At 55.1% G+C, this 25,602-nt stretch overlaps 1 protein-coding gene across 1 annotated transcript; it reads right to left on the reverse strand.

The window, feature by feature from the left end:
* Positions 1 to 216: 216 nt before the first annotated feature.
* LOC121157651 (inner centromere protein) lies at positions 217 to 23,785 on the reverse strand. The gene is made up of 19 exons (XM_040981976.1): positions 23,642 to 23,785; positions 21,154 to 21,304; positions 20,763 to 20,876; positions 19,716 to 20,446; positions 14,186 to 14,237; positions 13,420 to 13,474; positions 13,187 to 13,304; positions 12,771 to 12,822; positions 12,329 to 12,446; positions 12,127 to 12,261; positions 11,685 to 11,696; positions 8,021 to 8,130; positions 7,829 to 7,949; positions 7,095 to 7,217; positions 6,162 to 6,313; positions 4,726 to 4,808; positions 4,428 to 4,531; positions 2,196 to 2,346; positions 217 to 1,479 (listed from the first exon to the last, which is right to left on the reverse strand). Exons 2-19 carry the CDS (start codon positions 21,291 to 21,293, stop codon positions 1,265 to 1,267), a joined length of 2,586 nt encoding a protein of 861 aa, XP_040837910.1. The 5' UTR covers positions 21,294 to 21,304; positions 23,642 to 23,785; the 3' UTR covers positions 217 to 1,264.
* Between the last annotated feature and the right edge of the window lie 1,817 nt (positions 23,786 to 25,602).

Genomic DNA, 25,602 nt, shown 5'->3' on the forward strand with positions numbered 1-25,602 from the left:
TGCCTGCTGTGTGATCCCCTCCCTGCACTACCTCACCATCTACCGCCAAGGGGGCTGTCCAATCGTGGACCAGGAACCTCCAAAACCCATCTGAATACACCTTCTTCCTTCCAAAACAGCTTTTCTCAGGGATTTTGATGAAAAGCTACCTAAAACACAATCTTCCCAACCCCATTTGCATGCATTCACTATTTTCTTTCTCTTTTTTTTTTTTTAAAAGCATTGGGTGCTTAGCCTTTATTTTGTCCTAAATTCTGTCCAGGTTCAGATCCCAAATGTTAAGTTTCCAGGCTACACGGCCTCAGCTGCATGACTCCACTGCAATCAAAGCAGGGCAATTGGGGGCAATAGATAGAACAGGGATTTCTAATACAAATGCGTTCCAAAGAGCTTCCACAGCTGGATGCAGCCTGCTTTGGCCCGGGGACTCTGACTTGCTGACCCCTCTTGCACAGGCTGGCCAGCTGACCAATCATTTAGAACGCAGCAGGCAGCTGGCAGGCAGGACCAGGGCCAGCCTTGATCGGCAAGAAGCGTTGTTAACAGCTACCTGCCTTGCTTGGAAATACCTCACTGCTTACAAGCACTGGTCCCAAGATGGCTTTGACGGACATGTCCCCTCTTCTCCAAGCACGGCCCATGCCTCAGCAATGCACAGGCTGTGTCAGGTTCATTGGCCACCCAGCAAGCCTGGCTCCTGAGAACTGACACAGCTGTAGAGACCCGACTCTCCCAATGGACACACTCGCCCTTACAGACTAGGAGCACCCAGGAAGACAGGAAGCACCTTCACCTGTCCCATGGAGAAAGGATTTGGCGTGTTTCTCGGAGTATCCAGCACCAGGATGACCCACCTGGTCAGTTACCTCCGCGGGGGGATCAAGATCTTGACGCCCGCCACCTGAGTGGCCCACAGCTGCAGGCGTGGTGCTGAGGTCCCAGGCTTGAGGATACCCACGGAAAACTTGAAGGAATACACTTTATTAATCTAGCTCTCACACACTAGAGACAAAAACTCAGCAAACTATAACATCCTATTTACAGAGTGCCGCCTGTGGGTGAGCGTGGGGCTAGGCTTGGTTCTTCCCCACCCACCCACCACATCCATCCTCCCAACGGGCCTGGGGCCACCTTGCACCTGCAACATAATCACCAGGCAGACAGAGGATGTCTACATAAAAAGGCCCTCAGCCTGGCAGACAAACCTAGTGAGAGACAGACAGACAGACGCGAGCGGAGCCTGACAAGGAGGCCACAGCCTGCCTCAGTGCTTCTTGAGGCTGTAGGCCAGGCTGCCAGGGACCCTGGGGCCCTTCAGGGGTGGGGAGTTCCAGACAGCAGAACTGGTGCGCTTGTGGTAGCGAGGCTTGCTCTTCTTGAAGATGTCCTCCAAGTCCAGGGGGAGAATGACTCCAAAGAGTTCCAGAAGGTTCGGAGGGTGGTAGTACTGGTGGACGATGGCCTGGCTGAGCTGGGTACCTGCAGGGACAAGTGGAGGTCTGGGTCACAGGAGGTCTTGGCCTCTCCAAGACCATCCTGTGTCCTGCCCTGCTACCCACACTGCCTTGACATCCTCTTAACCCCACATCCCTCAACCTGCACCAACTCAGCCTCCTCTTCCAGCGCCCTCCCCCACTCACTCCCGCCAAGCACTGGGGATGCTGCTGGTTCCCATCCTTGCTGCTGGCCTCCTGCACTCACATCGCAAGATCTCCCACATGCTCGGCTCCTCTCTCTACACCACAGCCTGGGACACGGGGGCTTCACTCTAACCCAGAAAGGGAGACAATGCAGAAACCACGCGTGTCCTCATTCTGCCTATACTGCTGCCACTCTCGGCTGTTCCCACACCCGGTGTACTGGGACAAGTCTCACAACCCCTGCTGGGCTAGATTCTAAGGAGGGACCTCGGGTCCAGGAGAGAACGTCCAGCAGCCCTGTCACTCAGGCAGCAGCTATTTAATGCCTGCTGAGGACAGAGGAGTCCAGTGCACAGGTATGGTCTGTGGGGGCCACACCCTGCCCTGCCGGCACGCTCAAAGCCGAAAGCAAGCTCACCAGACCAAGGGGGGCTCCCAGCCCACATCACAACAGTCTCCTGCCACCTGCAGTGCCCAAGCCACCATTTCCAGATCCCTACTAAAAAGTAAAGGCAGCCAAGGCCCTGCCTCCCGGGGAGCTCTGGCCCTGCTTACCTCGGGCCCAGTTGGGAATGGGCTTCCGGGGATGCGCCTCGTCATCGGTGGAGTCGTCGCTGTTGAGGTCCATCCCATAGTTATCTGGGTTGATCTTGGGGGGAGCCCTGTGCCCCTGTGGAGTCATCTGATACGAGGTACAGACTGGAGACTGGAACAAAATCGACACGGCTGTCAGCTCCTCCATGAATTCCCGCAGCACTCACCGCCACGGGGTACTGGGACTCCTCCCCTCATGTCACAGCAGAAACTAGACAGTTCAGAGTCAGTGTTGTGGCACAGCAAGTTAAGCTGTCTCCTCCAGTGCCATCACTCCAAATGGGCACTGGTTCAAGTCCCAGCTCTCTGTTACTGAGTCCAGGAAAGCAGCAGAAGACAGACAGCTCCCTGGGCCCGTGTCACCTACATGGGAGGCTCAGAAGAAGCTCCTAGTTCCTTGTTTCAGCCTGGCACAACTCTAGCTATCACGGCCCATTTGAGGAGTGAACCAGTGGATGGAAGATCTCTCTCCACTTCTCATTTTATAACTACCTTTCAAATTTAAAAAAAATTTTAAGGAAGGACAGGACAAGAAAGGGAGGGAGGAGGGAGGAAAAATGGATGGAATAAAGGGATGAAAAGAAATTAGAAGGCTCAGGTATCACTTTCTCACTATAAAAAAAAAAATCACAGAACACATAGTAGCCAGTTGCTTTCTTTTCCATGTTAACATCAGGAACAAGCTTTGTTCCAGGTCAGCAGAGAAACTTCCTCTGAAACAGCTCCAGGAAACACAACACCCAGCAGATGTGCGCACTGAGCCAACTCCCAAGTTTGCACGGCTCAGCGATCTTGCAAGGGAAGTCTCTGCCTGGCTTCAGTCTCATTTGTTAACTGCACTGAACCAAAACAGAACAAGACGTGCCAGCCACATCCCAGTAAACTGGAACACAGCAGTCAAATCAGGCATCCATGTGCTGAAAAGGCATCTACAGTGTACGGAAGGAAAAAGACAAGCCACCAAAGGCATATTTGCGCCGTGTGTGCGTATGTGTGTGTGTGTGTGTGTGTGTCCACGTGAGTGTATGAGTGATCTGTGCTGTGCTGTGTGTGAGAGTTCATGTGAGTGTATGAGTGGTCTGTGCCATGTGTGAGAGTCCATGTGAATGTATGAATGGTATGTGCCGTGTGTGTGTGTGTGTGTGTGTGTGTGTGTGTGTGTGAGTCCACGTGAGTGTATGAGTGGTCTGTACCATGTGTTAGAGTCCATGAGTATATTGGTCAACCAGGCAAACATCTAGACACACGCAAGCAGGCTAGGTAGGAAACACCGAGGGTACTTACCCAGCACTCTTGTTTTAAGATTAAGTTATTTGAAAGGTAAAGTTACAGAGAGGGGGAGAGAGCTTCCATCTGCTGGTACACTCCTCAGATAGCCAAAATGGCCAGGACTGAGGCAGGCTAACCATGAGCCCAGAGATTCTTTTGGGTCTCCCCCATGAGTACAGGGACCCGAGCACTCAGGCCACTCCACTGCATTCCCAGACACATTAGCAGGGAAGTGGAACAGACCAGTCTCAAACCAACATCTGCATGGGATGCCAGTGTCACAGAAGCAGCTTAGCCTGTTAGACCACAATTCCAGCCCACTTTCCAGCTTTTTATACTCTTTTAGTCTGGGTTGTTTTTTTTAATAACAAATTCTACTTTCAGAATATGAAGAAATACACATATCAAAAATATGTACAATGGGTCCAGCACGATAGCCTACAGGCTAAATCCTTGCCTTGCATGCACCAGGTTCCCATATGGGTGCTCGTTCTAATCCCGGCAGCTCCACTTCCCTTCTAGCTCCCTGCTTGTGTCCCAGGAAAGCAATGGAGGATGGTCCAAAGCTTTGGGACTCTGCATCCGTAGGGGAGACTGGGAGAAAGCTCCTGGCTCCTGGCTTCGGGTCAGCTCAGCTCCGGCCATTGCAGCCACTTGCGGAGTGAACCAGTAGACCGAAGATCTTTCTCTCTGCATCTCCTTTTCTATGTATATCTGCCTTTCCAATTAAAAAAATACAAAAGTATAAAATATATATAAAGTATAAAAAAGTATAAAGTAGATACACATAAAAACTACAAAACTAAAAATGTTAAAATAGTATATATTATTTAAAAAACCCAACAGTGCAGTAATCTTTGCCTTTCTTACAGTTGGCGCCTGTAGCTACTGGGGGCTAACAAGTCTAGAGGGGCCTGGCCTCACCTGCCCATCCATGGTCATGTTCAGGCCCTTGCTGGCCCCTGCAGCCTCCTTGGCTTTCTTCTCCTGCTCTTCCTGCAGCCTCTGCTCTGCCAGGCGCTGCTGTTCTTCCTGGGACACAACCAGCCCCAGTGTTAAGAGAGCTGTGTGTGCCTCCTCTCCCCCTCACTGACCCATGCAAGGCAGGTTGGGCAGCCACAACCAGGCTGCTAGGCTGCTAGGCCTCCAGGCCTCCCCACCCTCCCCAGAGCACAGCTCTGTGTGCAGCCCACACCCGGGGGGGGGGTTACATCCCCAGCACCCCTCACCTTCTTTTTCTCCTCCAGTTCTCTCTGCAGCTGCTCCTTCTGCAGCTGCAGGGCCTTCTCCCTCTCCTGCAGCTCCCTGTGGATCCATGAAGAACTGTCAGCACAAGAGGCAGAGCCCTGGCCCTGTTCCCATCCCTGCCAGGGAAGCCACACCCCACAGGACCAGCACTGGGAGACAGGGCAGAAGAACGGGCATACTGGCCAGGCTGGGAAGAGGCCCCCCCAAGGGGGCAGGGAGCAGGAGCCAGACCCTAGCTTTGGAGTCTGCCCCTGCTCTGCACACAGCCTGTGTCAGAGCCTCACACCTCCCTCACGCTGCAGAACACAGCACCTTTACTCCAGCTGGTCCTGAGGGTCCGATGGGACGGTTTGCACCGCTCTGGTCACCCTGACCCACAGGGCGGACAAGGGCTGCTGACTGCCTGGCTCATGACTCCAAGCAAGGCACATACCTGATCTGACTCCCTCCCCTACCGTGAGGGGTCCCCACACCACAGTGGACTTCAAGCAAAGAAACATGAATTGAAAACACAGGCCAGCACCCAGCACAGCCACCCATCATGGCCATCATTCTGCTGTCCCCACCCCAGCCTCTAGCACCGCCCAGAACCATCCACTGCTAAAACCACATCTACTGTCACACCCCCCTTCTCTCCTCACCACACTCCTTCCTCTGAACACACACAGCCAGTGACCACTGGGTGTCACAGGCACCAGAGGCACTGGCACACCCAGCCCTCTGGCGGCAAGCCCTCCTTCCCCCTCACCCCCAAGCCTGTGCCCAGGGCAAGACAGAGAACAGCTATGGGGCCAGCATGTCTGCACAGCCAGGGCACACTTCTCTGTCTCCGCACTCACAGGACCCCAGGGGTCTCCCCACCAACACTGAGTGCGGCTCATTATCCAGACACAGGGCAAACCTCAAATAAATGCTTGTAAAATTAAGTGTGGGACTGTTATCTTGTCACATAGGAATTGCTGTCTTGGGAGACAGTGGAGCTCATAGGGTCCAGGGGCCAACAAGGGCAGTCTGGAAACATGGTGTGTGTGTTGGTCGGGGGGAGGTACCTGGGTCACCATCACCGGGACAGGTGCATTCTATCAGGAAGCAGGCAAGACGCTGCGCCCCCGGCACATCCCACCAAACTCCCTCCCGCCCAAGTGCCTACCGAGGCCCTAATAACAAGGAGCTTCTCCAACCAGGCCCTGCTGTGTTAGCTGAGGGGGTCAGAGCTAAAACAAAACCCTGAGAAACCCCACCCTGTATGCCTCAACCCTCATAGCCAGCCCACTCGGGCAGCCGCCAACCACGGGCAGCTGGGTCCAGAGCTAAGAAAAAGCTTGCACCTAGGCGATGGCCACAGCTGTGCCCCTTAAGCACTCGGTGTTCACACACACGCCACACCCGGCCGACTGGCACCTCCCTCACCTCTCAGCCTGCAACCGCTCCTGCTCCCTCCGGCGCTCCTGCTCGCGTTGCTCGGCCAGGCGCCTGGCATCGGCCACCCTGCGCAGCCGCTCCTGCTCCTCCTCCTCCTTCCTTTTCTTCTGCAGCAGCTCTTGTCTCCGCTCCTCCTCCTCCTGAGATGGGACCAGGGCAAGGTCAGGGGGAGGGAGGCAGGCTGCCACCCAGCAGCCACCACCACAGACAGCAGCAGGAACTGGGCTATAGGACTGCAAGACTCTGCAAGAATTCCCCATGGCCAAGCCTACAAGGCATCTGGGATAAGGCCTGCAGGCAATGTGCTGACTCAGGGCAGTCCCTACAAGCTGTGTGACACTGGCACTTAACTCCTCACCCACAAAGTGGGAACAGCAGCAGCACCCATACCCTGTGGAGGCGCTGTACCCAAACACAGCTGGGACAGGCAGACAACACACCTTAGTTACCAGTAATACAGTGTCTGATGACAGACCTGCCTTCCCTAGAGTCTGACAGGTGTCCTACCCTCACAGGCAGCACATCCTGGGATGTTACAACAGCAACCAGCCACACACACAACATTTGGCATGCGCAGAAGCCACCTAAGCACCGCAGGTGGACACCACCACAACAGGAAGTCACAGGAGCAGAGACAGGTCAAGTCGCATGCCCGAAGTTGTGTGGCCACTAAACAGTACTGAAATGGGGAGCTGAGCTCCAAGCCTGCAACACAACCCTCCAACTGCTGTTTCCACAGAGCACAAGAGGCAGATTCCTGTCACTGTCCCTGTCCCCCAGATTTTTATGGGTCTCCTTTTGGGCTTAAAGCAGCAAACTCCACCAGGATCGCCCACAGAACAGGATATGCCCAGCAGGTCTTCCTAGCACTGGGGCCACACCACCCTGCTCCACCTCCAGTCTGCCGTGCCCAGCATTCACCTGCTGCAGCCATCTCAGCCTGCGGGCCTCCTCCTCCTGCTTCCGGCGGGCCTCCACCTCCTCCATCTTCTTGGCTGCTGCCTTCTTCTTGGCTTTCTCCTCAGCCAGCCGCTCCTCTTTGGCCTGCAGAGCACACCTGTGTGTGCTCACTGGAGCAGCACCTTCCCCAGCACAGCTGACTGGGGCCCCAGAGTGACGAGCACCCCATTTCCGCCTAGGAACCCTGCTCACCGCCCCAGGCCAGGGAGAAGACACTGGAAGCCAATCCTGCCCAGAAACATCTGACCCCATCACCAAGCCAAGGGCTATTGGGAAACCCAGAGCAGAGACCTTCAGCCCTCAGCATGGCAGGACATAGGCCCAGAGTGTCAACTTCAAACTGACCATGGGATCCATTCTGAAACCATGGGCCCCCAAGTCTGCGTCTCTCTGCCCCCCAGGCAGCCCAGGCTCCCTACCCCAGCACCCCGCCTTTTAGGGCCCCCCACCCCGGCAGCCCAGCCTCCCCCACCCCGGCAGCCCAGCCTCCCCCACCCCGGAAGCCCAGCCTCCCCACCCCGGCAGCCCAGCCTCCCCCACCCCAGCAGCCCAGGCTCCCTCACCCCAGCAGCCCAGGCTCCCTACCCCGGCAGCCCAGCCTCCCCCACCCCGGAAGCCCAGCCTCCCCACCCCGGAAGCCCAGCCTCCCCACCCCGGCAGCCCAGGCTCCCTACCCCGGCAGCCCAGGCTCTCACCTTCTCGGTCTTCTCATCGAGCTGAGCAAACTTCTGCTCCATCTGCTGCTTCTTCTCCTGCTTCATCCTCTCCACCCGCTCGCGGGCCTGCAGAACCTTGCGGAGGCGCTCTTCTCGCTTCCTGCGGGCATAGGGCAGTCATGGGGAGCCCAGACAAGGGGGGGCCAGACGGGACCGGGCCAGGCCACTTACAGCTTCACCTCCTCCAGCCGCCGCCGCTTGTCCTCCTCCACCTTCTGCCTGCGCAGCTGATCGGCCTCCTCCTTCCGCCGCAGGTTCTCCAGACGCTGCCGCTCCTTCTCCTTGGGGGGCAGGCGGCATTGGGGTGTGAGCGAGGACAGCACTCCAACCCCAGCAGTGCCCTCCAGCCCTCAGCCAGGTGCAGCAAAACACATCTCGGGGGCAGCGTCTCTTGTTGCCCACCAGGGCCAGGCCTGCGCCTTCAGCTCCCCAGCACCCTCTGCTGAGCCCTGCCAGCCATGGGCAGCAGACACCGGGCTCAGAGACAGATGCGCTGACTCTAAAGCCACATACAGTGCAGCCGAGAAGAGAATGAAGACTGGGATGGGGAAGATTCAGCAAAGCAGCTTCAACCCTCACGGTTACTGTGCTATTTAAGGGGATACTGGGTACCAAGGGGGTAAATTATGACTTGTGGGGCTGTGTTGTGAAGAGGGTTAAGCCACTGCCCATGGCACCAGCATCCCACATGAATGCCAGTTCAAGTCCTGCCTACTCCACCTCCAGTCCAGCTCCCTGAAGACAGACAGGAAAGCAGCAGAAGACGGTCCGAGTGCTTAGAACCCTGCCACCCACCAGAGACCAAGAGCTCCAGGTTCCTGAATTCTACCTTGCCCAGTCAGAATTGGTGTAGTCATTTGGGGAGTGGAGTGAGCCAGGTCTGTCTCTGCCTCCTCCCTCTAACTCTTCCTTTCAAATAAATGAATAAAATCACTAGGAAAAAATAATTATTATTACACTTTACATCCAGAGTGAACGTTCCTTAATCCAGATGTTTCGTCCTAGAAGTTTCAGATTTGGGGGTAAGTGCATAGACTTTACTAGTCAAGTATCCCTAATCCAAACATCTGAAATCCAGAATACTCCAACTTGAGCACCACACTCTAGACACATGAACAGGAGACTCCTGAGCAGGACCCACGCTAGCCACGCACACACACACACCGGGGACTGAGCCAAGAGCGCCAGAAAGGATGACCATGGGAACCACACCCCACAGACGCTGGGTCAGACTCTGTGGCCAGAATCACTACTGCTACTCAACTGAAAAACAGGGACATTCAGGCCCAGGACCCTTCGGCAGCAGTCCACACAGGCACCAGCCCAAGTGCTGACCGTTCGACTGTGGGTCCAGCACCCTGCCGGCGTGCCTGGAAAAGCAGAAGATAGATCAAGTCCTTGGGTCTTTGCTGTCTATGTGCGAGACCTGAAAAAAGCTCCTGGCTCCCCAGCTTCAGACAGGCCCAGCTTGGGCCATGTGGCTATATGGGGAATAAATCACCAGAGGGAAGACTTCTGTTTCACTAACTCTACATTACAAATAAATACATCTAAAAAAAAAAAAGGTGAGCGTTTGCCACAAAATTCGAGAGTTGTCCTCCCAATACAACATTCCAAACATTGAAGACACGATCCAGAATTACTCAACAGGCACAGAAACGGAAAGACCTCAACCACCATGGGAAAAGGTGATCAACACAGCATGCCCGGGGGCAGGAATGCTGGAATTCTCTGACACGCTCCTGCAGCTCCTGCAAACATTCCTTCAGACATGTGTGACACAACCAGAAAAATTTTCAAGATAGTAACTGAAGTTTTAAGAACTCAATGAATGATCTCAACAGTAAAATGACAGTGCCAACTCGAAGATGCATCGGTGAGATGACTCAGGTGGGTGTCTGACCCAGTAAGAGGTGACCCAGGTCACCAGCATCCCCACAGTAGTGTCTGAGTGAGTCCCAGTACACTTCCCAACTCCAGCTTCCTCCTAGCACACACACTGGGATGGAGCAGGCGATGGCTCAAGTATGTGGGCTCCTCCCCAAAAGTGAAAGGCCAGATGGAGACCTCAGCATGGTCCAGTCCCCTAGTGGGCACAGAGGCCTCAGCATAGCCCAGTCCCCTAACAGGTATGGAGGCCCCAGCCTGGCCCGGTCCCCTAGCGGGCACGGAGGCCCCAGCCTGGTCCAGTCCCCTAGCTGGTATGGCATTTCAGGAGTGAACCAGTAGGTAGAAGCTCTTTACGTCTCTCTCTGTACTGCTACTTTTAAAAATTGTAAAAGAACATTACAAGGCATGTGGTGTGTGTTGAGTGCAGAGGGAAAAGGGTCATGCTAACAAGAACATGTGAAGGAGTAACAGCTGGAAATGCCAGCTCTGATGAAAGCCAGAAACCTGAGACTCCAGGTCAACAAACCACAACTGGAACAAAACCTAAGACACCCATGATCAGACACATTAAAGACAAAGGCAATGGGCAGAAACAGCCAGACAAAACAGACAAATCATTCAGAGAGGACCAACCATGGAACGGCTCAAAACTTCCCACCACAAATCACAGAAGCCAGAAGTTTTCAATAAAAATAATAATAATAATAATAATTTTATATCCTGTGAAATATCCTGCAGGAGAAAGAGGGGAACTAGGAATCTTCAGATAAAGGGAAACTAAGAGAATTGTTTTCTATCCAACTGCTACAGAATTTCCTGAGATGGAAGAGAAATGACACCAGAAGGAACAGCTACAGTAAGCGCAGTAAGACCTGGAAAGCACAGTAACATGCCCCCACTCTCTTATCACTTTTTATTCCATTTGCTGTTAATTTTCTTTAAAGGTAGGCAGAGCTCCCATCTGCAGAGTCTCCCAGATGTTCACAACAACCAGACCAAAGCCAACACGGGGAGACTAGGGCACGGCCCTGGTGTGCTCCACCCAGGCAGGATCGCCAGCCCTGGGACTCTGCGAGTGTGTACTAACGGGAAGCCGGAAGCCGCAGTCAGGAGCAGACCCAGGCACTGAACTCAGGCACCCAGATGCGGCTGTGGACGTCCTATCCCCAGGCCAACGCCTGGGCCCTTATTTTGCTCGAGTTTCCTAACAAGTTCTACAGTTGAAAGAAAAATTAAAACAGGGCTATTTACCTCGGACAGAAGTGACAACCAAAGCACTCAATGGGAGGGGAGAAGGAAGTGAAGGGGCAGCTGTGGTGCTGAGCTGGGCACAGATTCCAGATACCACGCAAGATTGAGTGTTTGACACCTAGAACAACCAATGACTCCCAAGTGGTAGACATGACAAGGTCAGAATCACAACAGACACACACATACACAAGGATAAGGGGAAACGAAGACAAGGACAGACAAAGGCCCTGAGGTGTCTGGGAAGAGAACAGCTTCCCAGCCTGGGCCCACGCAGCCCTGAGCACAGCTCTGCCCCACCCCAGAGCAAGGCAGTCAGCCCTGACCCACCCCACCCTGCCCTCTGTCACCTCTAGGCTGCACTCGGGTCAGGCTGGTGGCTCTGGCAATCCCAGATAACTGTTCTCCTCACAGACCCCAGGGCAACCCAGTCAGTACTAGGCAGGTAGGAAACACCGCAGGTCCCACCTTTGCTTACCTCCCTCTAGCAGCTTACCTCCCTCTGGGCACAGGGGGTGGCTCTGCTGAGGACACTAGGCCAAGAACTGTGGTGCCTCCGGCCAGCCACCCTCTGACCCCCACTCCCCCTAGTACAGTGTTAGTGCTTCTACAGGTATGTCAGTTATTCAAGGACAGTGCTACAGCAAGAAAGTGCCTGGTGGCGCTAAGTCACAGGACAGGAAGAGGCTTTACTTACGACGAAGCTGCTCTGTGGAGGAGAGGAGACAAGGAGAAAGCCAAGAGTTAATGCTAGGCTGAGGGTCAACCTGCAAGGCACAGCACCGCCCAGCTGGGCCAGTGGGGCTGCCCGGGGCTGACACCATGAAGCACCTGCTCCTCCCTCAGCTCCCACAGCCATCTCCCAGCCCTCCAAGGTAAGGCAGACCATGTGGGCCTCTTACCCCAGCCGGTGACCAATGTAGGTGGTCTGTTGGGTCAATTCTGCACCTTCCCAGCACAGTGTCCAAGACCCAGCCCACACTAACTGGCCCACCCCTGGGCCAGGATGTGCAGCCAAGACCATTTCCCCAAAAGACAAAGCTGCCCAAGGCCACAAGGACCACGACCAGGCCAGGCCCTGCCCTGCCCAGACCCATGCTGAGGGCAACCTCACGCCAGCTGCAGGGGAGGCCCCTCACCTTGGGGTCCACACGCAGGGGAGTGTTGCGCTTGATGAAGGATTTCATGACGCTGCTGCGGGAGGCCGAGGTCGGGGTCATGAGCATCTGGTTCCTCTGCACTGTGTGCAGGAAGGTCCGGAGGGGCCGTACCACCTGCAGAACACAGGGTCAGGGCCCAGCGGGTGGAGCAGCATCCCAAGGGAGGCAGAGCCTGGCTCACCTTGCTGGCAGGACAGGGAGGGGAAGGGGTCTTGTTCCTGGGGGGCTGCAGCTCCTCTTCCTCCAGATGCTGCTCCTCGTCCAGCTCACTCATCGCCTGCTTGTAGCTACGCTTCCTCCTGCCAAGGTGGGGGGGGTGGCGGGGGCATGGGTGCCAGAGCCAGTCATACCCCAAAAAGATGACCCCTAGTTAGGCCTAGACAGGCTGTGGCACTCATGACAGACAGGGACTGCACCCCTGCTCCCCAGGGCAGGGAGGTGGCTGATCTGAGATTACACAACTGCAAGGACGGAGGGGAGTATGTGGCCACCACTCAGGCCACTACATTGCCACACTGGCACTCAGGTGCCAGCTCAGCACAGGCCGCCCTGCAGCGGAAGGCCACAGAATGCCCCCAGGCCTGAGGGACCCAAGTGCCCAATTGCCTCTTCCAAGTACACACCTGACGCTCTGAGGTGGCTCTCTGGGCCCATCCATTTGGTCAGCTGTGGCCTCTGTGGAGAGAGCAATTCAGTGAGGCTGCAGGAATGACAGCACAGGGGTGCCCATGGACGAATCAGCTAAGTGCCCACCAGTGGAGGCAGCCTTGGCAGGGCAAGGCTCCCCAGGGCAGCCAGCAGCAGGAGCATCAGCCCCAGCTCTGGGGGTCTTTAGGAAGCCAGGGCACGCCCTTCGCTCTGCTTCCTGCCCCAGCCAGCACTAACCACTCACAGAGCACTCAGCACCCGCCGCTCAGCCGAGGGAGGGCGCCCCAGGTTCCCTGTGCCTGTGGCATGATATCAGCCCAGGGAGCAGGGCTCCTCCTGCCCAAGCTGGCTGCCCCTCTGGAGGCGTGCCCGCAGTCAGGCAGAGACTCACCATGCTTACTTTCAGAGGACGTGTCCTGGCCACTGGCTCCATACTTTGAGCCAGGCATACTAACGGGCACCTTGGTGGCACTACGTACACACAAGGTATTCTCTTCATCGCCAGAGACCTATGGGAAGATTCAAGGTTGTGTTTCTACCTGCAGCTGAAGCTCAGGACAGCTGTGGGACAGAGCAAGGCCCTGAGGGCCCTCAAGTCCTCCCGACCCAGGCCTGCCACCTTACCTCCAGCTCAACTACCTCCAAAGGCTCCGGCTCCTTGCTGGGCTCCTGTGTGGGGCTGAAAGTAGAGCAGGAACACTGTGCGGACTGGTCAGCAAGCCCTGGCCCTTCCCAGAGTCTCCCTCAGAAGGCCAACAGCAGAAACCACGATCTGGGCCTCAAACCCACAGCCCTGGCAGTCACCAGCAGGTTCGCTCCGGGCTCTGGGCCCCTGAAGCTGGCTCCATGTCACCCATCAGAGCTTTGGCTCAGGATGGAGACCACATTCCCTCTGGGCAATGAAGACTTTCTCAGATCTTCTTTCTACTTCCCATAGCACCAGCAACACGGGCTGCCCAGTCACTGCCTCCCCTGCCCAAGCACTGACCCACTGCTCCAAGGCCAGGAGGCAGTGACCAGCTGAGGGCTGGCAGGACATGGTCCCCAGCAAAAGAGTCAGCGTCCCAGGCGCAGGCAGGGCTGGTATAATCCTGGAGAAGGAAACACCCCAGCCCCTGGGCCAACCCCCCTCCGCTCCACTCCTACTTAAAAAGTTTCTGCTCTGCCTCATCCACAGCCCATGGAGCCCTCCATGTCTCCGGGGCCAGGCCCAGCAGGGCTGGCCAATACTACAGTAGGACTGGACACCCACAGCACCATGTGGCTGGACAGCACAGAGCCTGGAGGGCAGAGGGACTGATCTGCAGCTGGCACAAGGCTCAGCCCTAGAAGCACCTCCACTCCAGGGCTCACCAGCGTGCCCTGTCCAACCCCGGGAACTAGAACTCACCTGACTTTCTGGGGCACCTCAACATTCAGGAGCCTCTCCAGGTAGCTGTGGCCTGAGGGGAAAGCCAGGAAACAAAAGAAATCATCAGTAATCAACCCAGGCCCAATCCAGGGAGACACAGGGACCCACTGGCTGGGCCATGCTCCCCCCATTGCACAAGACTTCACCCTCAGCACCAACCCCAACCGCTCTGGGTCTCCAGCTGCTTCCCAGCTGGGAGCACAGCCTTCTCAGGGCAAAGAGATCCAAAAGATAAACAAAATAAAAAATAAATAGAAACATCTTGGGAAGAAGGCCAATGCCTAATGTAGACAGGACCCAACACAAGACAAGTTATCCATTCGGCCAATCAGCCAAGCGCCTTCGATGAACTGGGTCCGGGACCTGCCCCAGGGAACACAAATGGTGAGCTGGACAGGGCTGCTCCTCAACCTTGGTGACCTCCGCCAGACAACCCAGGAGCCACGCCGCAACACTCGCAGGGACAGAAAAGGGCAGAGAACTCAAAGAAACAACAGGAGTCAGTCCAGAGCCCCTGACGTGTGGGTCAGGAGCTGGCAGGCGAGAGGGCACACGGGCGAGGGAGGAGGGCGGCAGCCCCCAAAGCGCCTTCTCCAACCCCTGCCGAGCCAGGAGCTGGGAACCACCTCCACCACCAAACTCCAATGCTACATTCCCTCTCCCAGGGATGGCGTTGGCCCTCACAACGCAAAGACACAACAGGAGCCAAGCCCACACAAGCCCTGGCGTCACTCAAGCCGCGCTGGCTTCCCAACACGATGGGGGTGCAAGACATCTTGCACTTACTGCAAATTTCGTCCAGCTACATTTCAAAATGTCCTCAGTGAAGAAGTAAAAGATACTTATTTATTAACTCAAACTCACATGAACAGTTCTGCCTTTCAAGTAAAAAATAATCCTTTTTAAAAAAAAACATACTCGGGCCCGGCGCGGTGGCGCAAGTGGTTAAAGGTCCTCGCCTTGCACGCCCGGGATCCCATATGGGCGCCGGTTCTAATCCCGGCAGCCCCGCTTCCCTTCCAGCTCCCTGCTTGTGGCCTGGGAAGGCAGTCGAGGACGGCCCAAAGCTTTGGGAACCTGCACCCGCGTGGGAGACCCGCAAGAGGCTCCTGGCTTCGGATCGGCATAGTATCGGCCCGTTGCGCTCACTTGGGGAGTGAATCATCGGATGGAAGATCTTCCTCTCTGTCTCTCCTCTCTGTATATCCGCCTTTCCAATGAAAAAATAATAAAAATAAATCTTTAAAAAAATAAAAAAAACATACTCGTTTTAATAGTTGTCAGCAGCAATTTAAAAAACTGAGCCATTAAAAAGCTCAAGTAAGCTCACTGGAGAGTCTGTACTCACCACCAGGGGTTTCACAGCTCCCTGACGAGACCAGCAGTGTCCTGCCTATTTTATGCCATACAGTCAAGTGCAGCTCCTTTAGGAGATGTGCACAACTTGGGAGATATTTTCCAAATGACTCGTGCTGGAGGTTACAAAATCACAAATAGCAAAAACTCTCACTCCATGTGCAAGCTGGACCAGCCTGCCGTTAGCAGCCGGCACCAGCAGGAGCCTCTGCCTCTCAGAAGCGCCCCCTGGTGCTGGTGCGAGTGCTAGCCGCCATCACGCAGGCACCTGAAGATAACCACGGTGCCACCCCGTGAGAGGTGTCCTGTTTTCTTCACTTTAGCCCCAAATGTGCCGCACAGCAGAGCTGGCTGCCTTCTCGGGCAGTGACATGGAAGGACACGCAGTCTCCTCACGGGAGTTTTACTTTGGAGGAGTTATTTTCATGAGCAATCATGAGCAGCACAGCACCCCCCAGAGGCCCTGTCACAGTGCTGGCTGCAGAGCAAGGCCTGGGCTAAACACAGCTGGGCCCTCCCCTGGGCACCTGCAGGGAAGCTGCCAATCTCCTCCCCCAGTCACCAACAGCAGGATGCCGGTGCCGAGCTAAAGGAGATCACCGAGAGCCTTTTCCAGGGCCTTCCTCGTCCTCTACAAACACCATCCAGCCTGGTCAATTCCAGAGCCTGCCTCCTCCTCTACTGGCACAACCCGGAAAGGTCAAAAGTGACTGAGATTTCTCCAGTGGTTATGTGAGCTACGTGAGTCCCCTGATCCCCAGGTGTTCTCCTTTTCCATAGTAAAATAGTAATCATGTTTTTAAACTCTCTAATAGTAAAGCATAAAATAATACTAATATGTCTTAGTAATATTTTAAAACATTCAAATTATTCAGTTTTTATTTCTAATGTAACAACTTCCAATTTACGAAAACTCATAATCAAAAGCTTTTGCAGATACTCAGTCATTTTTAAAACCGGAAGCAAGTGCCAAGACCAAAATGTGAGCCACTGGTCCAGGGAGGAAAAAAAGCAGATGACAAAACCATGAAGCATGTGCCTACCACTGTGGCACGGCCAGCTGAGCTGTCACCTGTGCCACTGGCCGCCCAGCTGAGCACCAATCACGGTCCCCACTGCACCACTTCTGATCCAGCTCCCTGCTCATGGTCTAAGCAGCAGAGGATGGCCCAAGTACCGTGGCCCCTGCACCCACATGATGCATGGGAGACCCGGAAGATGCTCCTAGCTTCGGTCCAGCCCAGCACGGCAGCCATTTGGGGTGTGAACCAGTGAACAGAAGATCTGTCTCTGCCTATCTTTATAACTCAGCCTTTCAAATAAAGAAAACGGGCTGGTTCTAGCACTGTAGTTCCTCCATCAACCCATGACACAGCTGCCAATTCACTGCTGCTCTGCAACCCACGGGCGCTCTCCAGCTCCTTACCACCTGACTGCCCCCTCGATAAAAGGAGCCAAGAATTCAAGAAGTGAGATCCTAGCGTTGGGGTTCAAATAAGTAAAACGGGTTGGTATGGTGGTATAGCATGCTAATCCTCTAGTCTGTGGTGCTGGCATCCTACAGGGGTACTGCTTCATGTCCCAGATAACCCCACCTGAGTTCAAATAAATAAATCTTTTAAAAAAGAAGTCATAACGCAGGGCCTGGCACGATGCTCAATTAGTTAATTCTCCCCTTGCAAGTGCCAGGATCCCATATGGGAACCAGTTCTTGTCCTGGCTGCTCCACTTCCCATCCAGCTCGCTGCCTGTGACCTAGCAAAGCACTAGAGGATGACTCAAGCCCTTTGGACCCTGCACCCACATGGGGGACCGGAAGAGGCTCCTGGGCTACAGCCATGGCTTGTCCGGCTCCCAGGGCTTAGGGTTCCCTAAAAACACCAAGGGATAGCACACTCTCCACCCACACCAGGACTTCTCTGGAATGTGTGGGACCACCGGAGCAGGGCTGGTGGCAGGGATGGGGACATCCAGCCGACAGGGTGGAGGAAGCAGGGAAATCACAGGGCCTTGCCCTGCCCGGGGAAAATCAACAAATCTATAGCAGGTTCACTTTGAAGGCGGTAATTCTACATGATCATGAATGTAGCATAACAATACCCAAGCGGCCCCCTTCTGTTCCGAAGCCCAAGCACTATTCCCCAGACAGCCAGGGAGCCCCCCGCAGGGGCCCAGCTCAGCAGAAACCCCAAGCCACAGCCCCAGTCCTCCGCCTAGTGCCCCTAGAGCCCACCTACCAGTCCCACCAGCCTGGGCTGAGGCACCCTGGCCCACCCAAAGTCCATGCCCCATCCAGCACCCTACACTGGCTCCAGGGTCTCCTCCCACCCTTGCTGCAGTCTTCCTAACAAGTCACACTCTGGGGAAGCCTCCAGAGGGCCTGACCTGACATTTTCCTTGACCTGCCCTAGCACCACAGACATCCTCCAGGGAGCCACGCCCCTGAGAGCCCCAGGCTCCCGGCAGCTCCTCCTGCAAGGCCCACTGAGGCACACCCCGACATAGAGCCTCAGGGACACGGTCCTCGCTGACCTAGCATTCACTGAGCATGCGCCATACCCAAGCACTAAGGCAAGCTTCCTAACAACCAAGGTGAGTTTCTTGACCCCACCCAAGAGGTGTGGCGACCATTCCAGAAACTGAAGCTGAGAGAAGGGATGGGCCAGAGCCTCCCCCCTCCCTTCTTTCCAGCACAGGAAGGGAGGACTAGGCTTGAAGCCGGACAGATGTGGGTCATGTACCCCAATCCCCTGGCTCCCCAGTGTTCTCCCCAACACCAAGCTCACCTTTCCCAGGCTCCTGCTCTTAGGACCATACTCCAAGGTACCAGGGAAGCATCCGGGTTCTTCTAAGAAACCAGAAATGGCCAGTGCCCCAGCTCACTGCTGGGTGAGGTGCCCTCAGCTGCCTGGCAGGTCCCACCTGGGGCCTTGCACTAGGCCTCCTCGGCAACCACCAGGCCTTCCGAGAAAGACAATACCCACTTCCACCTCACAGGCTCCCTCAGTCCCAGCTTCCTTTCGCTAAAGTGGAAAATCCTAACAAGCTGACAGGGTCACTGCAAGAACCACAATGAGAGGAGGTTTGCTTTCAGAAATGCTAAGTGTCAGGTTGACACCAGTGCCAAGTAATGTCAAATCGGCCGTAAATCGCTCTGCTTCACCCGTCCTCGGCCTCCACCTGCTCGCCCAGCCTCCTTCCCTCCTTCCCTCCCTCCTTCCCTCCACCAGAAACCTCCCACAACTGCTACCAGGTCCCTTCCCTTGCAGTGGGTCAGGCCCACACTCCTGGGCTGGGCTCCTGGGCTGGACTCCTGGGCTGGACATGAGCCCGACATGGTCAGTCCTGAAGGCCACGCACTCCACATTTCCTCCCACCTGGCCAAAGCCCTGCCCACTTCCAAGGCCCTCCCACCCCTGGCTCTGGCTCTGAGGTGCCTCTACCCCTCTGGGGCTTCCAACACCTGCTCCCAATCAGTACAACATCCTCAGCTGGGGTCCGACGATGACAAAAAGAGTAGATGTCACCTGTCCCCATTCTAGGTGCCAGGCATGGTTCCCAGTCCCCTTGGGATCAAATCATGGAAGACCACACAACCACCCTGACAAAGGGGTCAGCTACTGTCCACAGAGGGACGAGAGGAAGGCCTGAGGCCCACAAGTGCCAGTCAGAGAGTGGCATCCCAGCTCCAGGGCCTCTGACATGGCCCCTCCAGCCTCCAGCCTCCAGCCCCCAGCCACAAGGTCCCCACCAGGAGCGGTTGTGCTTCTCAGGGGGCCGATGAGCACCAACACGGGGACCTCAGGGAGCCTCTGCAGAATAGGGGAGGGGCAGAGCCCCCAAACAGCATACTGCCCCCCTTCAGTTTCCTCAAGAATGCTGCGCCAGACCTATGTCTTTCACTAGGGTAGCCGCTAGCTCTCTGTGAATGTTTAAACACAAATTAAGCACCTGGTAACAAAATCTAAAATTCAGTTCTGTAAGACCAGCCACATTTCAAGGGCTCAACGGACGTGGCTCGCTGGAGGCCACAGGATGGGAGTGCATCCCGACAAGGCCCATGTGCATGGGATACCCTAAGCCAGCTCCTGAACTCATGGTCCACAAGAGTCCAGCCACAGGAACACCCACCCCACCCCACCCCCAGACTCACAGATGATGCGGGCAGAGGCCACTGGCTCTTGTTCGGCTTTCTTGGAAATCCTGCGTGACCGGCGGACACTGCCCTCCTGTTTGGCCACCAGGGAGTACTTCTGGACCAGCGACACACGGGCACCGGGAGAGGTGAGGGGGCTGCGCCGCACCGACTGAGTCTCTGCCCGCGAGTCCAGGGGCATGGAGAAGTTATCAGGCAGGATCGGGGCGAGAACGCGTTCACGCCACGGTGAGTCCCGGGAGTCCGGAGAGCCGGGGGAGGCCCTTGCAATCCTGAGCTTGGAGACAGAGCGCTCGGCCTCGACCCTTCGACTCTTGAGGTCCTGGGGTGTTGTCATCATGGAGCTCACTGTGACTAACTCCAGTCTCCCGGCCTCGGCCTTCTTGGGTGTTGCTTCCTCGTCAGATGTCGGGACATCCTGGGAGACCGGGCCCCGAGACCCAGACAGTTGCACCACGGCCAGGCCCTGTTGTAGGTGCTGCTCAGCATTGCGGTAATCACTGGCGCAGATCTCCACTATGGGCATGGCCAGCTTCTTGGTGGACGCTGGGGGAGACGCTGGGGTAGACGAGCGGGTGGCTGCCAAAGCTGCAGCCGTGGCGCGGGTGACCCGCCGCAGCACCGGCGAGCAGTTCTCCCCGACGGTCGTGGCCAGCTTCTCCACCTTGTCCTTGCTGCGCAGGTGTCTTGAGCTCCGCAGGCTGCTCCGGGTCTTTCTGCGCGACAGCCTGCAGGGGGGGCAGCAAAGCGGAGGCTGAATAAATTCAGCGGGGGCAAGCGGTAGCCCCAAAAAGCCTCTCACCCTGCATAGGCCAGGTTCTGCCATCTCTAGGCATAAGCCCGGATTTCCCTAACATAAACAAGGAACAGAACCACCCCAGCCTCAACACACTCCAGACACACGGTCTGGGAAAACACCCCTTGGCGTGACCCCTTGGTCCCCGTGGCCTCTCCTGCACGCTGCTCCCTGGAACTCCTTCAGTATCAAGTCCTGCCAGGACCCACCTGCCCAACCTCACTCCAACCCTCCCCAGCCACTCTTACCTTTTCCTAACAGGGTCTCTATTTTCATCCTGAACGTAAGAAATCCGCCTCTTCTTCCGACGGTTCTTCTGAGAAGGTGTTTTGGGCATCAGCTCCGGTTCTTTGCTGAATTCTCTGTTTGGCACGGGAGAGTGACATTCAGGGCTGCCGGGGAACCACTGCCACCCTCACGCCACCTGGCTTGGCACCAGCCTGTCTGCTGGAAGTGGCAGCCCAAGCCAGGGTGACCAAGCACGAAGCCAGCTTTCCAAAGCAAGGGCCAGGGACAGGCAGGAAGGTCAGCTCCAGGGGGGCCTGCAGCAGGCCCAGCAGGCCCTGCACCCTGGGCAACTCTGAGCAGGGCTTGGTAGACAGGTTTGGGAGTGCCCACCAGCACACCACCCACTGTCACCTGGTGAACATGCGCTCGGCCTCCTCCTCAATCTCCTGCAGCCACACCAGGTCCTTGTTGTCCATGTTGCACACGAAGTCCATGAGCTTCTGGTCACAGAGCTCCAGCAGATGAATGGGGCCTGGGGCCGTGGTCCCCATGGTGGCTCCGCCTGGTGGGTGAGAGGCACAAGGGCTGAGGCCAGGCCTTCTCCAGGGGAACTGCAAAATAGGCTGCCCCTCTCACCCCTAGAACACCACAGACCACCCAGAGGTGCGGGACCCCCCAACCGCCAATCCCCTGGCTATGCATGCATGCATGCAAGCACACACACACACACACACACACACACACACACACACACACACACACACACACAGCATAGCTGCCCCTCCCAGCCCCCGGTGACGGCCAGGGACTCCCAACTACTAATCCCCGTTTGCACGCACGCACGCACGCACACACACCACGGTCGCCAACACAAGCCCATGTTTCCTAATCAATTCAGCTTTATACCTGGCTCTCTGCCTTCCTGGACCCCTGGACCCCTCCCACCCTTGCCCACACACGGCCTGCTCCTCCTCTTCCACGAGCTCCACCCAGCACATAGCAGCTAAAGAAGGGCAAGGACACAGGCCCCCAGCCCTGCACGCGAGGCGTCAGGAACGTGGACTCCAACCCCCTCGGGGAGAGGCAGGTGAGGTTCGGAGGTCCTGCCTGTCACGGGCGAGCACAGACATGTGTGGGGCCAGAGACAGCTCTCCACACCCTTCCACACCCTTCTCCCTGAAGCAGGAGAGCTGAAAGCAGGCAAGGCCTTGCTTTAAACAGTCTTCAGCGTCAAGCAAAAGGAAGCACAACACCAGCTCTTGTTACTTTTCCTTAAGATTTGGTCATAAAATCATGGCAAAAGGCTCAAGTAGAGCAGAAGTGACCTGCTACAGTCATGGCACGGATGAACAAATATTCCGCTCGGCAAAGGGAGTGAAGCTGCCAACCGTCTGATCCCAATGGAGCTTCAAGCAGGGTTAGCTCGTGGGGAGCCTCCCGGGGCCAGATTTCAGGGGCACACTAGCCTTTGCTCCCTGCTCTTTCTGACCCCAGCACTGGGTGACTGGTGTCCACCCGTTAAACATTTGCTTCCTATGGACAGACCCTTGTCCCCTGGACTCACTGCTGGAAGCCCAGAGCCCTGTCCAGTGTCTAAACAGAAACTCTGCTTGTCGCAGGGAACTGACTCATCCACACACTGAAAGGCCACACACAGAGACATCATCAAGTGAACCACACAGCACAGGCTAGCACAGGCCCAGAGCCCCTGCTCCTACTGCCAGGGGCAGCCCGAATGGGCAGGATCACACAGGCTCCGGGCACAGGCTTCAGTTCCACAGCCAGCTGGGCATGACTGGGACTCTGCAGGGCCATCAGCCTCACACACACCCCCACCCCATCCCATCAGCCCTTCTGCACCCAGAACACAGCCCTGGCAAAGTGCAAGACTCCAGTTCAAGGTCGGCAGAGAGGAAACTCTGAGAAAGGCAAAGGAACTGCAGAGGAACTGCAGAAAGCAACAATTGGCTAACTTTTCTAAGTATTTGTTCAAGGTGGCAAAGTAGGTGAGACCTGTTTTAACATAATGGGGGGGGGGCGGTAAGCATTAGGGCATCCCCCACAAAGAGGTGCACACAGGCAGATCTAAGCTTGGGCATTTGAGTCACAGCCTGCAGAACAGATGTCCCTGGGAAAGGGAAGTGCCGTCTGGGGACAGATCCCACGGGGGAGCAGCAGAAGGACCCTAACAACCTGAGGGCACACAGCCCCCAAGTGAGACGGAAGTGCAACCTCCCCTCCCCTGCACTGGCCAGACCCAACATCCCTTCTATTTCAAAGTGCAAAAACCCGGACGTGGCTGGCCGAACAGCGCCTTTGCAGGGGGGATTGCAATGGCTGCTGCTGGAGTCCCACTCCATGCCCAGGCCAGGGGACATCTCCTTCCGTCCACCATCTCCAGCACACGAACGCACGTGCAAGTGAGAGAAACGGGCCCAAGAAAAGTCAGAGCCAAGTCACCCAGCAAACCCGGGCCGGATGTCAGCCTTTATCTCAAGGCAGGCTCCCAGGCGGGGCCAGCTGGAACGGAATGCGTCTGGCAGCATGCACAATTTAAAACGCTGCCCAGCTGGGCAGGAAGACGGGTGAGAGACCACCGAGCGGGGTTTACTGGGAAGAAATGGAGGCGGAATAAACCCGGAGATTTCGGGGGTCCTGCAGCCCGGAGTCCAACAAAAGGCCCAGACCGGGATATGAGGGGTACCCGGGGTATCCCGGCAGGGGGAGGAACCCGGGGCGCCCAGGAGAAGGTGGGAGCGGGCAGCGCCATCTCAAGCCGCATGTCCAGCGCCAGTCACCTCGTCCCCCGGGGACAGAGATGACCCCCGGCGGCCCCGGCTCCCCAGGATCGGGGGTCACGCCCCCGTCCCCCAGCGGGCGACCGCCCGCGCGTACTCACTCGGCTGCACCACGTCTGCTGACCCAACACAGGCAGGCTTCCTCTCCGGTACGCCGCCGCCGGCCCCGTCGCCTCTCAGCTCCCCGCTCTCAGGGTTCGCCGCCGCGGAGCAGCAACCGGGCAGCGCAGCGCGGGCGAAATCTACGATTTTCAAAACCGATGGCTCAACCAATCGTCGCCAAGTTTTTCTGGGCGGTTGCAAAACTCTAAGCCAATCACGTAACAGGGATGACCAACCTGGCTCTCCATTGGCTAACTGGATTGGCAGTCTCCGGGACTAAGAGGCGGGGAAAGGAAGCGTACACGCTTTAAGCCTCCCCCACTTCCGGGAACTGACTAGTGTAGAACTGAGTGAGCCGGTACCTCTCGATCCAGGAAACGCGCGCAGCCTCACCGGCCTGGAACTACAAGCCCCAGCGTGCATTGCGAAAAGTGCCGGGCGCCTGGAAGGGGACAGCGGAAGGACGCGCACCAGGAAGCTTCGCCTTCTGCGAATTCGTTGTTTGGGTACCACTGCGTCCCACGATTCCCTCCGTGCGTGATGTCAGCTTCGTGCCCTCTGTGATTTTTTTTTGGAGAGTAACAAAGCAAATGCGTTCTAAATCCCACCGGAGTTTGCGCTGTCCGCCCCCAAGATCACCACACGGAAACCAGTTTACAAGAGTCCCTGGACCAGGTGGGTCAAGGCTGAGAGTCCTTGCAAAATCAGGCAGTGATATCGGACAGAGTTGCATATTCGCGTGCTTTTCAGCTTTGTTCACACTGGCCAAGAAATGAAAGCAACCTTAAGTCCAGCAACAGATGATGGAATATTATCCAGCCCTTAAAAATGAGAAAATCCAACCAAATGCTAAAGCACGATTAAGCCTCGAGAATATTCCACTAAATGAACTAAGCCAGTCATGAATAAATGCGTGATTCCACTTCCCTGAGATGTCAAGAGTTGCGAACTTGTTTTTTTAATGCCAATATCCACAAGATGGTTTTATTTTTGTCACCGATAACATACACAACCCTACAACTGTATAGTTTTGTTCAGTTTCTTAAATATTACTTAAGTATGCGTTAAAAATATGTTTACATTTAAGAAATGTGACATATTAATGTCCTCTGTAAACATAATCTCTCAATATGTTTTCCTAATTATTTCATACCTAAGTAGCTTAATCTACAGTCACAAATAAAATGATCATTTTTAAAGCCTAGAAGTATATACATATTCTTGAGTAAGCCAAAGGTGGCCTCTGATTTTTTTAAATAACATGCTGTAATTTGCAGTGTTAATTATTTGAACAATTCATCACAAGTTCTTTGTCCTCAACTTCTCTGTGAATGAGAGACTATATCCATTGTAAGATGTTATTTAAAAAGTTAAAATGATCAAAAACATACATTCAAAAAAGTTATTATTCAAATATTAACCCTTTTGAAATCCATTTCAGCTTGTCTGTAAAACAGAAAATGCAAATAAAGGATGCATGCTTTTACTGTAATTTAGATGATATGTAACAAAATATGCAATTTGGGAAATAATAAAATCAGTTCTTATGAGTCTTGCAAAGAACACACTCAGAAATTTTCTAAAATTAACCTTTGAATCTCAACTTTGGTGAAAACTTTAAGAGTAAAAATAATCACAAAATGATTTTACGATGTAGTATTTGTAACTCCTGATGCAGAGCATTTAATTTTTTTTATGACTAGAAAGCGTTAATCCTCAGAAAATACTGTCTGTTCACACATACCACCCACCTAGTGATTAAGTAATCACTCAAGATTTATTCAGTAAACTTTCCCATTACTTTACTATAATAAAAGCAAAAATGAATTTTCACTGTATACATTTCTTTCAGTGTTAATTTATAGGATAACACCCTTTATGGGTAAAAAATTTAGAAAGAGAAACACCCCCTAACTAAAATTTTCATTAAATGACTCAAACTATAATACCAAGCCAAGTG

This window comes from Ochotona curzoniae, unplaced genomic scaffold (assembly GCF_017591425.1).
Source record: "Ochotona curzoniae isolate NIBS_2020 unplaced genomic scaffold, NIBS_Ocur_1.0 contig_3527, whole genome shotgun sequence".
Taxonomy (NCBI): Eukaryota; Metazoa; Chordata; class Mammalia; order Lagomorpha; family Ochotonidae; genus Ochotona; species Ochotona curzoniae.

What these genes read in the sequence shown, in the direction of transcription:
- LOC121157651 (XM_040981976.1), bottom strand. Translation starts at nt 21,293, where the DNA reads ATGGGGACCACGGCCCCAGGCCCCATTCATCTGCTGGAGCTCTGTGAC. An exon ending in GTCCTCTGAAAGTAAGCATG is followed by an intron (nt 12,823 to 13,186) that starts GTGAGTCTCTGC and finishes CTCTCTCCACAG; the next exon opens with AGGCCACAGCTGACCAAATG. An exon ending in GAGCGGTTGCAGGCTGAGAG is followed by an intron (nt 4,809 to 6,161) that starts GTGAGGGAGGTG and finishes ATGGATCCACAG; the next exon opens with GGAGCTGCAGGAGAGGGAGA.